This window comes from Ananas comosus, linkage group 8 (genome assembly GCF_001540865.1).
Source record: "Ananas comosus cultivar F153 linkage group 8, ASM154086v1, whole genome shotgun sequence".
Classification (NCBI taxonomy): Eukaryota; Viridiplantae; Streptophyta; class Magnoliopsida; order Poales; family Bromeliaceae; genus Ananas; species Ananas comosus.
The window spans coordinates 1,427,638-1,442,740 of NC_033628.1; the positions used below are offsets into that span (position 1 = coordinate 1,427,638).

Genomic DNA, 15,103 nt, shown 5'->3' on the forward strand with positions numbered 1-15,103 from the left:
AATGAAGAGTTTGAATTCTCTCTACGAGGATTTATGTGCATGAAAAAAAAAAGAGAGAAATATCTATATTATATTATTTATTTGTTCGGCTAGTCATTTGGAGGGATTAGGGTTTATAATTTAGAATGTAATGGTAGTACTTAAAGTTTAATAACAATATATTTGAGATTTAATAATTAATGGTTATAGTATAATTACGGAGAGAAAATATAACGATATGCGCATTATAATATTACATACAGAAATAAATATAATATTTTTTATTGTATCTTTTGGACATGCGTAACACTACCCTATAAGGGTTTGTTTGTTTTACTAAAGTAGAGAAGGGCAAAGTAACTGTAAATATTCATTTTTATTGTTTGGTTCATTGTAACTTCTCTTTTGGTCGAAACTCCAACTCCATGAAATATCGTAATTAACTTAGCCATTTTGAATTGAAATCAACGACGGAGAGAAAGTGTAAGAGAAAAAATAATAAAATATTTAGGATTGAAAAATATAGCTTCCACGTCATTCAATTCTTAGTAAACAAATAATTAGGGCTCGTTTGTTTCATCGAAACTGATTTAGGGTTGTAATGGACTTTGGGTTGAAACGAAGTTCAGTAAAAACTATTTCTTTTCTACTGTTTGTTTCATAGGTATGAAAGTAGAGTTCCTTCAGTTTTACATATTATATAACTATAAATTATACATAAATAATAAATAACTTAATAAATAATAAATTATAATATAATAAATAGAAATAATATAATTATATTCCTATATAATTAAAGATTTTAATCTAAAACAACTAAATTACTTTTTTCTACATAAATTATAATAATACAACAAAAAAATTATAAAGTAAAAAAAACTATAAATACTTAACTAATCAATTTTCATTATATTTTAGATGTAGAAACTAAATGAAGAAAATAATAAAACTTAACTAATCAAACTTTATCATATTTTAAATATGCAAACTAAATAAAAGTATAATTAGTACCATAATTAGAGATATTTAAACATAACCAACATTACTCATTATATTATTTTATTATTTTTTTCACCTCTCTTCACCGTAATTGACTTCGTCTCGAAGTGGACTGAAGTCAATTATACTATTTTAGATAATTCGAGTTTCGACCATATCTTTATTATAGTAAAACAAATAGTGGAAGTGATCGTTTATGACCGAAAACGATTTCACCCCTCTTCAATTTTACCCGAGGAGTAAGTAATTGTTACATCAATCGAAATTTGTTGAGGTGTTTTTGCGAACCCATGGACCCAGTTGGGTCATGCATGGGCCCAGTTGGGTCATGATCTTAGGTGGGCTAAAAAGCTCCCATTCTCAGCCTCTTAGGCAACCATATATTTACCAATTATTTTGGATTGAGCCCACATGAGTGTTTTTAGGTCGTTTGATTGCACGCATTTATAACTGTATTATAACTGCATTCAAATGTAACTATAGTGGTTGGATTGGTATCTGTTAAATTTAATTGCTGCAATTGAAATTATATAAGAAGGTCCATCCGTACAATGGTCGGCAAAAAATTGAATCACCTAACAAATAAGCTTAAAAAAAAAAATTAAGCCACAAAATTAGAAAAATACAGTTGAAAAATTATAATTACACAGAACCAAAAGAAATAAGTATATGAGGTCAAAAATTAAGCAGTTAAATATTTTTTTACTTACATTTTTTTCTATTTTATATTTTATAATAATATAATAAAGTGTACGCAAGCCGCAAAGAATTTGATAGTTGGTACCCATAATTTTAAATTCAAAAATTAGTTATTTTATATTTTTAACTATAATTTTTTTAAAAAAAATAATAATCGTTGTCAAAAAAAAAAAAGGAAAAGAAAAAGTTTGCTAGTGTACACCATAGAGAACGGTGCATCTCCTCTCGATGCATCAAATCGAACGGCTAATAATCATTTGATCCCCGAACCCTAATCTCTCTCTCTCTCTCTCTCTCTCTCTTTCTCTCTCCCCCGATCTCGTCCCCTTTCGGGGGTTTGCTTATAAACTCTTTATCCCCTCCGCACCTTTTCTCTTTCCACACAGTATATAGCCTCCTCCGCCTCTTCTCTTATCCTCTCCGCTCCACTCAACCCCTCTAGGGTTCTCTCTCTCCTCCTTGGCCACGGTGAGTCTCCTTCTCTCCTTCTCTCTCTCATGGTTTCTTCGAATTGAGCGACGCATGCGAGTTGTAGGATAAAGAAACGGGATCAAAAGCTTCTTTTTCATTTTCGTTTTTTTTTTTTTTGGTGTGTGTTTTGATGCCCTTTTGAGAAGAAGCCGTTTAATCTCATGGCGTTTGGAGTTCATTTTAGCTGCTGTTGTGGGGGAAAAAGCTTGGCTTGCGTGTGATTGTGGATTTTGATTCAGAATTTTTAGTTGATTAATTTTGGGGTTTCTGTTGATAGTATTGCAAAATTCAGATGATTTTTTTTTTTTTTTTTGGTTGGATACTGTCAATTAGCCAGGTAGAAAACCCTCGAAATCTACTTTACTCAGCTAGATTTGGTCAAATAGTATGTGAGAAGCACTTTTAGGTGAAGCAGTTCATTGGATTTTTCCCAACAACAGCAGAATCATAAGCTCCGATTTGGAGCCTCTGCTTTTGCCCCTCAAAATCGTATTTTTTGTGGCTTCTAGTTACAGGGGAAGCTCCGAAAAGCTATGATTATCAACACTCTGCTGTAAAACAGAAGCTCTTAAGATGTGGTTACGAGTGGAAGTTCTTTTTCGTAGCGTAGATCCTTTATCATTCTCAAGCAGGAATTGCTCTACACGTCGATGTAAAAAGTTTCCTAAGATGGTTGTTTGCTTTGCAGATGAATCGGGAAAAGCTTATGAAGATGGCTGGTGCTGTTCGCACTGGCGGAAAGGGCAGCATGCGCAGGTTTTGATTTTTGACTATTTCCATGTTATTTCATCCGGGAGATTGTTTGGTCGAAGTGATTCAAGCAGTACTTCAGTAGATTCTAATCACTTTTTGGACATTTCGACTGTTCACATGTTATTGAATAATTTTTTTTAATTTCAAGGAACTCTTTGCTGTCGTGATCTTATTTTATATCTTGGTTTAAGGTAGTATATTTCTAAATTTATGATAAGTTATTGCCACGTCTCATACATGAGAAGTTTCACATGTAAAATGTTTGTGTGAAAGGAATGACGGTAAACTGGCCTAATCGTCGCCAACGTTTATCTTTAATCCCGGAATGAACCCTCTGAGTTAAAGAACTGGGTCTTTCTCTTTTCCATTCCAATTTTGCATCTACTATCCTTTGTTAATAAGATTGGATGATTTCATTTTGCATTCGATCCCAACCATTTCATGTATTGATACATAGGAAGAAGAAGGCAGTTCACAAGACCACAACTACCGATGACAAAAGGCTTCAGAGCACCTTAAAACGCATAGGTGTGAACACCATTCCTGCCATTGAAGAAGTAAACATTTTCAAAGACGATACAGTTATCCAGTTCACGAATCCCAAAGGTGAGTAGTGCATCATATTCATCAAAAACTTTGCTTGGTAAGTGAATTCCTGCCATTTTCTAATGTTGTTGTCTTGTGTTCCTTCTGCAGTGCAAGCTTCAATTGCTGCCAATACATGGGTGGTTAGTGGATCGCCTCAAACGAAAAGTATGTTTTCACTCTCCAGTTTATGAGTTATTAAAAGGAGAATTGTTTTTATCTTGAAATATGCTGCCTTAGCGTGCTCTTCGATATTTCACCCCCATAAGTTTGTCTAAGTGCCCATTCGGCCGAGGTTCTAGTCTTCTAGAACAACTTCTCTATTCTTAAAAGCATAAGCTTAGGCAGTTTTCATACATCAGGTCTGGAGCTTTTCGCTGCAGTAGAAATCAACAATGAGCTTTTTGGGCACCAAAAATGAATCTCCGTAGCCGTTGGAGAGAGCTTAATGCAAAAACTGTTTATTTTTTCTTGCTATACACCAGCAGCATTTGCGCAAAAGTTCTGACAGTGATTAACAATTCCTAATTCGAGATTAGACATTTGCTTGGACTATGTCACCTAGTAGAAACTAGTGTATTATGATTTATGAATGCAAACTCAGTCTTTGTGGCTTTGCTGTAGTTATTTCCATTATCTCTGTGCCTAGATTTTTCTTCATCGAGTGATTGCAAATCTTACAAATCTTTCATATGTTTATTCTTTGGTGCAGAGCTACAAGATATTCTGCCTGCAATCATCAACCAGTTGGGTAAGTTAGCTTCTTTCACCATAATTACTTCTGATTCTTCCATAAGAATATCTTTTTGCATCTTATAACCCCTCATCTGTTANCTGCAATCATCAACCAGTTGGGTAAGTTAGCTTCTTTCACCATAATTACTTCTGATTCTTCCATAAGAATATCTTTTTGCATCTTATAACCCCTCCTTTTGTAGTTGAATTGTATTTTAATTTTCTTTTTGTTTTTTGTCAATTCAGGACCTGATAACTTAGAAAACCTGCGGAAACTCGCTGAACAAATCCAAAAGCAAGCACCCAACGCCAGTGGTAATGCCACCGGTAGTGGCACAGCTCAGGAAGACGACGATGACGACGTGCCTGAGCTCGTGGCTGGGGAGACATTCGAAGAGGCTGCCAATGAGAAGGAAGCATCGTAATATTTTTTTGCTTTTTTCTCTTGTTGTTAAGCTGTTTGTCGCTTCCTGTTTCATTTATAATATCGCGCAAGACTTCTCAAACACCTCTCTATCTAAGACCTTGTTTTAGAAAACTTCTCTATCTTCCCTTCCTGCGTGTATGCAGTGGATGCACCAGGATGAGCTGATGAAGTTGTACAATCATTTTCGTTCATTTTGCGCTTTTTGCGAGCTTCCAAAGTAGGCAAATTTGAATGCTTTTGTGTGTGGTGTGCTTCTACTGTGTGCTGAATATAGATTTTGGAAAGCTGCTTCCTACTTTTCGATGGTCGAGTGAGATCATTTGTTTAAAAAAAGTATGAAACTTGAGTGAATGATATCATATTTGGGTTTTCGATTTTTCAAAGAAGGATAATAACTGGTGAATGGAAGAGAAATGAGGCCTCACCAAGGTCATTGTTTCTAAAAGTGATAGGGATTTTTGAAAGTGAGAAACCAGGGAAAATCAAATCTATGAGCCACATGGTGGCTAATAAGGATTTGATTTCCTCTTAGTTCTCTCTTTTGCTGCTCCGTGAAACATTTGGAAGAACTAGAACATGAAGATGCATTGCAGATTGTTCTAGAACTTGAGGATATGTATACTTGTAGACTTCATGTGAATGGTGTTGCCTAATTTTAATAACATTTTGGTGGGTACAGGATACCATCATAGCAGTGGATATTCTTCAGAATAGAATTCTTTTTCTATCGTTTTCTACAGCAGCCGAAACAGAAACCTGAAATCAGAGGCGCATTGTCTAGTTGCAGATCTCCCCAAAAAAGTTGTTAATTTTTTTTTTATTTGTTAGATATTTGGCTGCTGCTTAAAAAAGTTAAGGTGATACAAAACTTATGTTAGTAGATAAGTTAAAAAGCATTAAAAAAAATTAAAATAAAATAAAAAATTATAAGGGTATTTAAACTATAGGTTTGAATGATTCTATTGCAAACGCAATGCATAATTGCTTGTTCATTTGTTTATTTTATCGAACCAATTAAATTAAATTATTATCTCTGTTAATAGATATTTATATAAAGAGTATCACAATTGCGAGATCTTTGTGAGAGACCTCCGCGTGTCACGCCGTGTCAATACTCATCTTGAATCTATAGATAGATTTTATTTTCTTAAAAATAAGTTTTTTTTTTTTTTTTCTAAAGGATTGAATTGAAGCAATTCTAATATTGGGATTTATAAAAGTTGGGACAAAAAAAGCATTTAACCCTATGGAAAATATTATAAATAGGGTGATGTTGTTCGTGATTTTAGTTTGGAAATTACAGAATAATAAATATCATTCAAATAATAATAATAATAATATTCTTTTTATGGACCTGTTCATCTCACGTGCTCTGTAATTATGTTGACCCCTTCTAAGTTTGCATTGGAGTTATTTATTTATAATTTTTTTATCTCCTAAAACGAGGCGAAAAATTCAACAATGAATTCAGTGTCACAACAATTTATTCTTAACCACTTCAAACTAATCACTTAATTTAATTTACTTATTTCCTAATATAAAATTTTCCTCGTAAAACCCGTCTCGGCCGGAGAAAAATTATTTAATAAAAGTGCGGTCACTTTCACTATGCCCAAAATACCCCTGCCTCTCTCCCCGATTTTACGCTATTACCACACAAACCCACGAACACGCTAAAACCCTGCGGCCGAGGGTAAAAGCGTCATTTCACGCAAACCCCCCAATATGTAAACTGGGCGATTGCGACCGAGCCCGCGTGGAAGGTTTCTAAACTTAGAACCCGTACATGTACCCCGCTCTTAGAGAAACTGTTCCGTGGACCTGGTCCACCAACAGTTTCATACTCTATGTAGAAAAGTTATCTAATAAACTGATATCACTGATATCATGAAAAGATAATTTTGCCTATTCGCGTAATTATGATTCAGCTCATGATTTGTTAAGATTGAGAAAAAAAAAAAATTCAATCATTAATTACGCAGTTTGTAAATAATTTAGAAGTTATAATAAATAATATGAATAAACGGCGGATTAGACAATCTCACCATGATAGGATAGTTTTCCTTTTTAATTTTGGCGGTACAGGGATAAGTGGTGGACCAGGTCCACCGAACTGACCGTACCTATTTTTGACCTTTTCTATTTGAATCTTTGCATTATATAATCACCCCCAAAAATAAAACCCTCTCTCCATCGCCCCCCATCGTCAGTTCCCAAGCTATAAGAAAAGGAATCCCCAAAAAAAAAAAAGGAAAAAAAAAAAGCCGTTAGGGGGCGGGGCGTTCTCAAACCCACGATACTCCCCGTTCACGAGGGGTCAATGGACCGTTCTCGCCCCCCCCCCCCCCTCTCTCTCTCTTATGCTCTTCATTCGATTGGGATTCGCAGAGATTCTCCGAAGAAGCGAGAGAAATGGGAGAAGAGGCGGTGAGAGAGATCCCTCTCGCAGCTGAATCCGATACCACAATCCCCACCGCCGCGACCGTCGCCGGAACCCTACGGGAGAAGGTATCCGGCGACGTCGATCGGTTCAACGACGACGACGACAAAGAAGAAGGAGGAGGAGAAAATGAGGATACAAAGAAGAAGAATAAGAAGAAGGAGGCGGCGGAGGCCGTTCTCCGGCCGCCGCCGCACTTACCTCAGCCGGAGGCGCCGCCGGGGATGGCGAGGTCGGCGTCGATCTCCCACGAGGAGCACCGCCCGATCCAACGGTCCGCGTCCGCCCAATCCCCTTCCGCCGTCGACGTGGCCTCCATCGGCCGCTTCCTCCGCGACCGCGGCTCCTCCTTCTCCGCCGCCATCGCCCGCCGCATCTCCTCCCTCTCCGGCGACGACGACGACGACCCCCACCCCCGCTCCCCGGCGCCGGTGACCGAGTTCCACCTCTCCGGCGTCAAGGTCATCGTCCGCGTCAAGGACGCCGAAGCCGACGCCGACGACGACGACGAATCGGAGGGCGGGGATCGGCCAGCGCCGGCGCCGTTCCCGATCAAGGGCCGGATCAGCTTCTTCTCGCGATCGGGGTGCCGCGACTGCGGCGCGGTGCGATCGTTCCTGCGCGGGAGGGGGCTCCCCTACGTGGAGATCAACGTGGACGTGTTCCCGGAGCGGGAGCGGGAGCTGATCGAGCGGTCGGGGGCCCGCCACGTGCCGCAGATCTTCCTGAACGAGAAGCTTCTAGGAGGTCTCGTGGCGCTCAACTCGCTGCGCAACAGCGGGGAGTTCGAGCGGAGGGTGCGGGATTCGGTGGGCACGCAGCGGTGCCCCGAGAGCGCCCCGAGTGCTCCGGTGTACGGATTCGACGGCGAGGATGACGACGCGCGGGGGAACGGACGGACGGATGCCATGGTGGGGGTGGTGCGGGTGCTGCGGCAGCGGCTCCCGATTCAGGACCGGTTCGCGAGGATGAAGCTCGTGCGGAACTGCTTCGCGGGCGCCGACTTGGTCGAGGCCATCATCCACCACCTCGATTGCGGCAGGAAAAAGGTAAATTAATAATTAACATTTCTATGTTTACTTCTTTTTTTCATTTATTATTATTATTATTATTATCTTCCAATATTAGAAAACTTTGCGAATTTTGACTTTTTAATTTGACGGTCGGATCATTAGCAACCCTTTAGGATTCGGACTTCCATTGAGAATTTATAGGTTATTAATGTTAACAAATAGAGAAAAAAAAAATTACAATTGCGCGCACTAGAAAAATAAGTGATGCAATTAAACTTTAAATTTAGGACTTCAAATATTAATTATTAATTGTAGTTAAATCAATCTCATTACGCAAAAATTTACTGTGCTAAATATAAATATTAAAAATATTATTTTAGAAAATAATGATTATTTATAATTTGTGACGTAGTGAAAATTACTGATTCATTTAATACAGTCAACAACACGCAGAATAATTAAAGTATGTTAGATCCTTTTCTAAGTTTTAGTTAAATAGTAAAAAATTATCCGACATTTCAAACCTTAGTGCTATTAAAACATTGCACAATATACTTTTTTGATCATGTCACAGTTATGCATTAACTTGTAGCTAGCAAACTTTGACAAAAAAATTTATATTAATAATACGGCTAGTTGAAAGATGAAATAGAAAAATAGCTATTTCGTACATTTTAATTTATTGAACTGCAGACAATCAGCTATGTTTTTAGCTGTATACAAGGATTCGGTGTAAATTTTACATCCTATTCTATTTATTCAAGCATTAATCACTTTTACTATTTTTATTAATTTACTTTTATATATATTAAAATTTTAAAATAGATTTTTTAATTCTCAAAGTAGCTGGCTCATATTATTTAAAGAAGTATATTGTGTAACACTTACAATTCATTATCAATTATCTTTCTTCTTCGAAAAAAAAAATTTTTTTTTTCTAATAATCATAATTTGGGTGAATCTAAAAAAAAAGTTAATTTGTTAGACACATCATATGTTCTAAATTTTTTTCATATTATGTCCCCTGGTGGGTCCCACCTAACTCGTAGCCTATTGGATGATTAGTCCAACAGAGAGGTTGATTCTTTGGTGGGTCCCGCCCTGTTTGGCTATGATGCATTTGCTGCAGTTTCTTTAATACAAGGAAAATTTATGCGGTGGACGCGTCTCCGCTCCGCAACTGGTGGTAAGGGTGAAAACATAGCCTGCACCTTGTCCACCATGTCATCCATGGACCGGCCATTATTCCTCCTACATTGGGCCCATTCTTTTAACCAAACCAAAATGATATGATCAAAGATCAAATCGTTTTTTACCGACCGTTTCTAGCGCAAGTGGCAAAAGGACTTGGTGGTTAGTACTCGAGATCTAAATTCGAATCCTAATTGATTCACATTTTCCGGCTAAGTTTATTTTTAAATAAAATAAACAAAACGGGTAGTACGTTACCTTCCTCTTAAACGAAAAAAAAAAGAAAAGAAAAAAAGATCAAATCGTTTTCTTCAGAATAGGGTAAATTATCAGATAAATTATATTATTCTACTAAATTATAAATATTAAAACGTTTTAATGAGTAACAACCATTTTTTTTTTACTTTTAATCGTATAAAAGAATTCTTTTGTCTTTAGTAACAATAATGTAGAAAGTGTTTAAGTCATGGATGCAATTGTGGGTGTATGGTGATATGATGGACAAAAGTCCAAAGCAGAAACTTCTCTTTTTACGGTCTATTTGGAGTCCACAAGGTCCGGCACTCTTTGTCTGAGAGAGGCTCAGACGTGTCAAATTGGAATATTGTGTGTGTAGATAGACCCCACACGATAAGTGTTGTTTCCCACGAACCTCTCGACTTTTGAAACCGTGCTCAAACTCGTTGATTCTTCGGGTCTAAAAATGAAAAGAGAGAGATATTTATGTAGATTTGGACAATATAGTGGTTAGGCTAAATTTCACTTTTGATCCTTAAACCACGAGGCACGGACCTCATTTATTACTACTATTAATATTTTACTTGAAAATTTTAAACTATTGCAATTAAATCCACAATCCAATTTGCTGATATGAAAATAACATAACAGTGTTATAGTTAATGATACAACAATAATTAAAATATTATATTAGCGATACGCTAATATTTAATTACCTAAACATTACAATAGGTTAAAGTTTAAGAGTTAAAGTATCACGCGCTTTATAGTTTGAGGACCAAAAGTATAATCTAGCTTCTCTTATGGTTATGGGTATATGAAATGGAATGGAGAGCCCAGATTTTGTACGTTGAGTGCACGATTTACTGAGTTCTTGGGTCTACTTGTTTTATTTGATTTTTGTTGAATTTATTTTTGACCGTTAGAAATATTGTACTGCCTTGCACGTATAAAGCACATCACGCGCAAAACCAAACCAACGAGCTGGGCTAAGAGAATTATCAAAATGACACGCTCACATGTGCTTGAGAATAGTTGCATTTATCCCCTAGAAATGTTATGCTGAGTAAATTAGATGAATCTTGAATAGTCAAATTTAACGTATTATGCTGAGAATATGTCACTTAAAAAATTTATGGCTTAAATTGTCGTAGGCGGTGGAAATTGGGAAAGAGCTTTCGAGGAAGCACTTCATTCACCATGTATTCAGGTCAGTTTCAGATTAGTCTCCTGCTTGGTTGAATAATCAGAGAATAATATTTTACGCGCAAATTTCCTGTTCATACAGAGAAAATGATTTTGAAGATGGAAACAACCACTTCTACCGGTTCCTCGAGCACGACCCGGCCATTCCAAAGTGCTTCAATTTCAGAGGATCAACCAACGACGACGAGCCCAAGTCGGCGGCCGAGGTGGGGCGGAGGCTTACCAACCTAATGGTAGCCATACTTGAGGCCTATGCTTCTGATGATAGGCTACATTTAGACTATGCTCGTATCGGCGCCAGCGAGGAGTTCCGGAGGTATGATTCTCCTGTCACAGCATTTCAAGCAGAATTTAAGAATTTCAGAATGAGGAGTCACCTAACACCACCCAGAACTATGCAGAATTATCTTTAAATAATAGCATTTTAGCGGAATTAGTTGCTATCGCACAATCGGTTCTTTCAAATCCTTCACAAACATTTTGGCGAGATAAATGTCGAAGACCGTCCAATTTTAGCATATATAAGCATTGTCCTGCTGTCCAGTTGTTCTTTGATCCGCAATGTGACATCATAGCTTGCTAGTAACTGTTACCTTCCTCCACTGTACTGTCTCAGATATGTAAATCTGGTCCAAGATCTGCAAAGGATAGACCTCTTCGCCCTTTCGCCAGAAGAGAGGATGGCCTTCTTCTTGAATCTTCACAATGCCATGGTCATCCATGCCGTAGCAAGGGTCGGCCGTTCCGGAGTCATCGATAGGAGAGCCTTCTTCACCGACTTCCAATACATAATCGGCGGCTATCCTTACTCCCTTTCCACTATCAAGAACGGCATCCTACGATCGAACCGAAGGCAACCTTACTTTCTGATCAAGCCTTTCAGTTCAGTTGATAGGAGATTGGAGGTGACATTTTTTGCTTCCAAATTTGAGTTGCTTTGCTAACATGGTTATATTTGTACTAATGCTTGGTTTTGTAAAATAAATATAGTTGGCTCTCGAAAAGGTGAACCCGCTGATCCATTTCGGACTGTGCAACGGTACCCGGTCGAGTCCGGCGGTCCGCTTCTTCTCCCCCCAAGGGGTTGAGGTCGAGCTGCGACATGCCGCGAGGGAGTTCCTCCTCAATGGCGGCATGGAGGTCGATCTCGAGAAGAGAACAGTGTATCTCACCAGAATCATCAAATGGTAAGTCACTAAGTTTATTGTTTGGGTGGATTTGATTTTCCAATTGCTGCAAAGTACTCAACCAGTACTTTTATCTTTGCAGGTATAGCGCCGATTTTGGTCAAGATAGAGATCTTCTCAAGTGGATTTTGAACTACTTGGATGCAACAAAAGCTGGGCTCTTGACTCATCTAATGAACGACGGCGGTCTGATAACCATATCCTATCAAAACTTCGATTGGTCCCTGAACTCCTGAAAGGAGAATTTTTTCTATTTCACGATCCCCTCGTGCGCATATCGCACAAGTTATAAAATATTTTTGATGAAGTTCCTAAACTTTATACATGTCGAAGATTAGTTGCAGAATCAGAAAGAATCAAATAGCATACAAAAAGTTAGCTTGAGAAATATGTTGTATATATAATAATACCATGAACTTGTTGAGTGATTGCTTATAGGAGTGTATGGGTGATGGTTGTTGATGCCATTAGCTGCAAGGTGCCTCTTGGCAAAAGCTTAATAGAGCGCATAACAATTTGCAGTATGGTTTGTCACACACAATATCTGTTCCTTAATTTCTCTACAAGGTTTATTTTTGATATCTATGTATGCTACATATTGAATTGATTATGTTGTTCATCTCTACATCAACTATTCTTATAGATTTTGTAGTCTACTTATGTTTTATATTTTGTTTTGTTTAAAAGCAATTGTAAGGTTATTGGTAAGATTGTTAGGTTACGTAGATCGCTAAATTATGTTGCACTTTCGCGTAAGTACTATTTGAATAGAACTATGAAAAGTAGCAGCAGTTTTTATATTGATAGAATCATCTTAAAAGTTTTGCAGTATCGAGCAGTAGTAGTAGTTTTTAGTGATATTTTTGTTCGGAGGGCCAATTTTTAGGTTTTTTATATACCTTATGATCGAAGGGCCTCAAAAATAATATTTTTCAACCGTCGTATAGATCATTTTCAAGTTAATAGTAATCGGAATAGGTTAAATTTTTAATAAAAAAATTATATTCATCATATAGATCAAGATCAACAACTTTGATTTTGTATTTAAACAATCGTATCCACAATTTTTAGAAGATCAATTTGGTTTTGACTATTCATTTTATACATACTTCATATAAGATGGAAAATTACGATATTTGATTTCTATATATTTCAAATTGTATAAATCATGTTTGACGGTGTAAATCATCAATTTGAAAAATTTTATCTTCAAGAACGACTTATGAGCACAGAGGATTTTACATTCATATGTATAATAGTCCTACTCTATAGTGTTACAAGTACGAAGGTTTTTATACTCATAAGTTATTTTCGATGATAAAGCTATTTGATTCATTTGATACATCTAGAAAACGAATTTCGTAAATTTTTAAAATTATAATAAAATCTCTGAAGTGGGTATAAAATAAATGGTTAAAATTGAGCAACCTCATAAAAATAGAGAATCAGATTCTTCAATTTAGTATCGGAGTTATTAATTTTTATCTAGATAGTAAATATATAGAATTTTCTATTAAAAATTCAACCGATTCTATTTTTTTTTACACCGTTAAATTATCAAGTATTCTATACCGGCCGTTAAAATTTGTCGATTTTGAAATCGTACGACCTTAAGATCGATGATATCAAAAAAATTATAAAGTTTGATTTCTAAATTATTAAATGTTCTAAATTATATTTAACCGTATGTATTTTCGAAAGTTCTATACCGAAAACTACTTACGCGGATGAAAAAGATCGTAACAGGTACGTATTACTTCAAAATATCAGATAATGAATTAGTTAAAAATAAATAAATAAATAAAAAGCCTAGTGGTCCAGTGGATATGGATTAGGATGGAAATCCATGCATAACAACGTAAATTTGAGCTACCCAAGTGGGATTGACTTGAAAAATATGATGTTGACTTTGAAAGTTTTGAGTTTGACTTTCTCAACTTGTAAGCTCCAGGAAATTTTTTAGAACCTTACAAAGAATTCGAAGTGCCATCAATTTTTTCAAATTAATCTAACGTTTACATGGTTTTTACATGGTTATTATATAGGGTATATATATCTAGCGTTTAAACAAATTTTATTTATTTATTCAAATTAATCTTAATAGCAGTTCAACTAAACTTGACCTATTTAAGTTTCTCGGAAATGATGCAAGTCGTTCTGGAAAAGTCAAACCAGATCATCACTGAACTTGACCTATTTACGTAAAAATTGCGTTACTTATAGTTAAAAAGTACGATAAAATCGACCGTCCAGTGACAAAAAAATTTGATAGTTGATATTCGAAATTTCAAATTCAAATCCTAGTTGATTCGTATTTTCAGTTAAGTTTATTTCTAAAATAAATATAAAAAGCGGGTAGCATGCTACCTTTCTCTAAAAAAAAAACAGTACAATAAAAATATATGTTGTTTGTTTCTGTTTTGCATATCGCAACGGCGAGGTTACGATGTAGTTTTTATAGTCCCATAATAAATTACAGAAGCATATCTCTATATAAGGGTGACAATTCACCTTGTTGTTCACGAGCTAGTTTGTGTTTAACTCGAAATGAGCACGAGATCGAATCGCTTATTTAGTAAATAAGTCGAACACGAACTGAATTTTTTCGCTCGTTTAATAAACGAGCCGAATATGAGCTGGAGTCAGCTCACTCGTTCTGTTCGATAACTGCTCGAATACATATATTTTATATTTGTATAATTTATATATTATATATATAAATAATTATATATATATATATATATAACATACAGATTTTTATTAGTTTATTTTTAGCCTAACCTAAATATAAAGCCAATCTTAATTATAAAAAGATATATATATATATATATATATATATATATATATATATATATATATATAGAGTGAGGTTGGTATATTTTTGGAAGTACGGAGCCCTCCTTACTTCCAAGTTGTTTTCAATGTTAGGACTTTCGAACAAACGATCGACCCTATTAAACATAATCTAAAGTATTTAAAATAGCTAGAAAATAAATTTTGTAATTTTTTTATATCATTTGTCTAGTGATCAAAGCGCTGAAAATAAAATTTTTACAAAACTAAAGAGTTTTTAGGAGTTGAGCTAGAATATTTCCAAAAGCACCAAAGAGGTGGTGCTTTTGAGTTTTTAGCCTTTGGATGAAGAAATGTAGGGCTGGGATGATGGTGGTAGGTGGTGGTA

At 36.1% G+C, this 15,103-nt stretch overlaps 2 protein-coding genes across 2 annotated transcripts; both read left to right on the top strand.

Annotated features, from left to right (window-relative positions):
• On the top strand, window positions 1,990-4,944 carry LOC109714491 (basic transcription factor 3-like). Its single transcript, XM_020239142.1, has 6 exons — window positions 1,990-2,145; window positions 2,837-2,904; window positions 3,359-3,507; window positions 3,598-3,654; window positions 4,199-4,237; window positions 4,468-4,944. The coding sequence occupies exons 2-6, from the start codon at window positions 2,837-2,839 to the stop codon at window positions 4,644-4,646; spliced, it is 492 nt and encodes a 163-aa protein (XP_020094731.1). The 5' UTR covers window positions 1,990-2,145; the 3' UTR covers window positions 4,647-4,944.
• On the top strand, window positions 7,029-12,505 carry LOC109713781. The gene is made up of 6 exons (XM_020237972.1): window positions 7,029-8,137; window positions 10,684-10,739; window positions 10,818-11,051; window positions 11,352-11,640; window positions 11,726-11,922; window positions 12,005-12,505. The coding sequence occupies exons 1-6, from the start codon at window positions 7,061-7,063 to the stop codon at window positions 12,156-12,158; spliced, it is 2,007 nt and encodes a 668-aa protein (XP_020093561.1). The 5' UTR covers window positions 7,029-7,060; the 3' UTR covers window positions 12,159-12,505.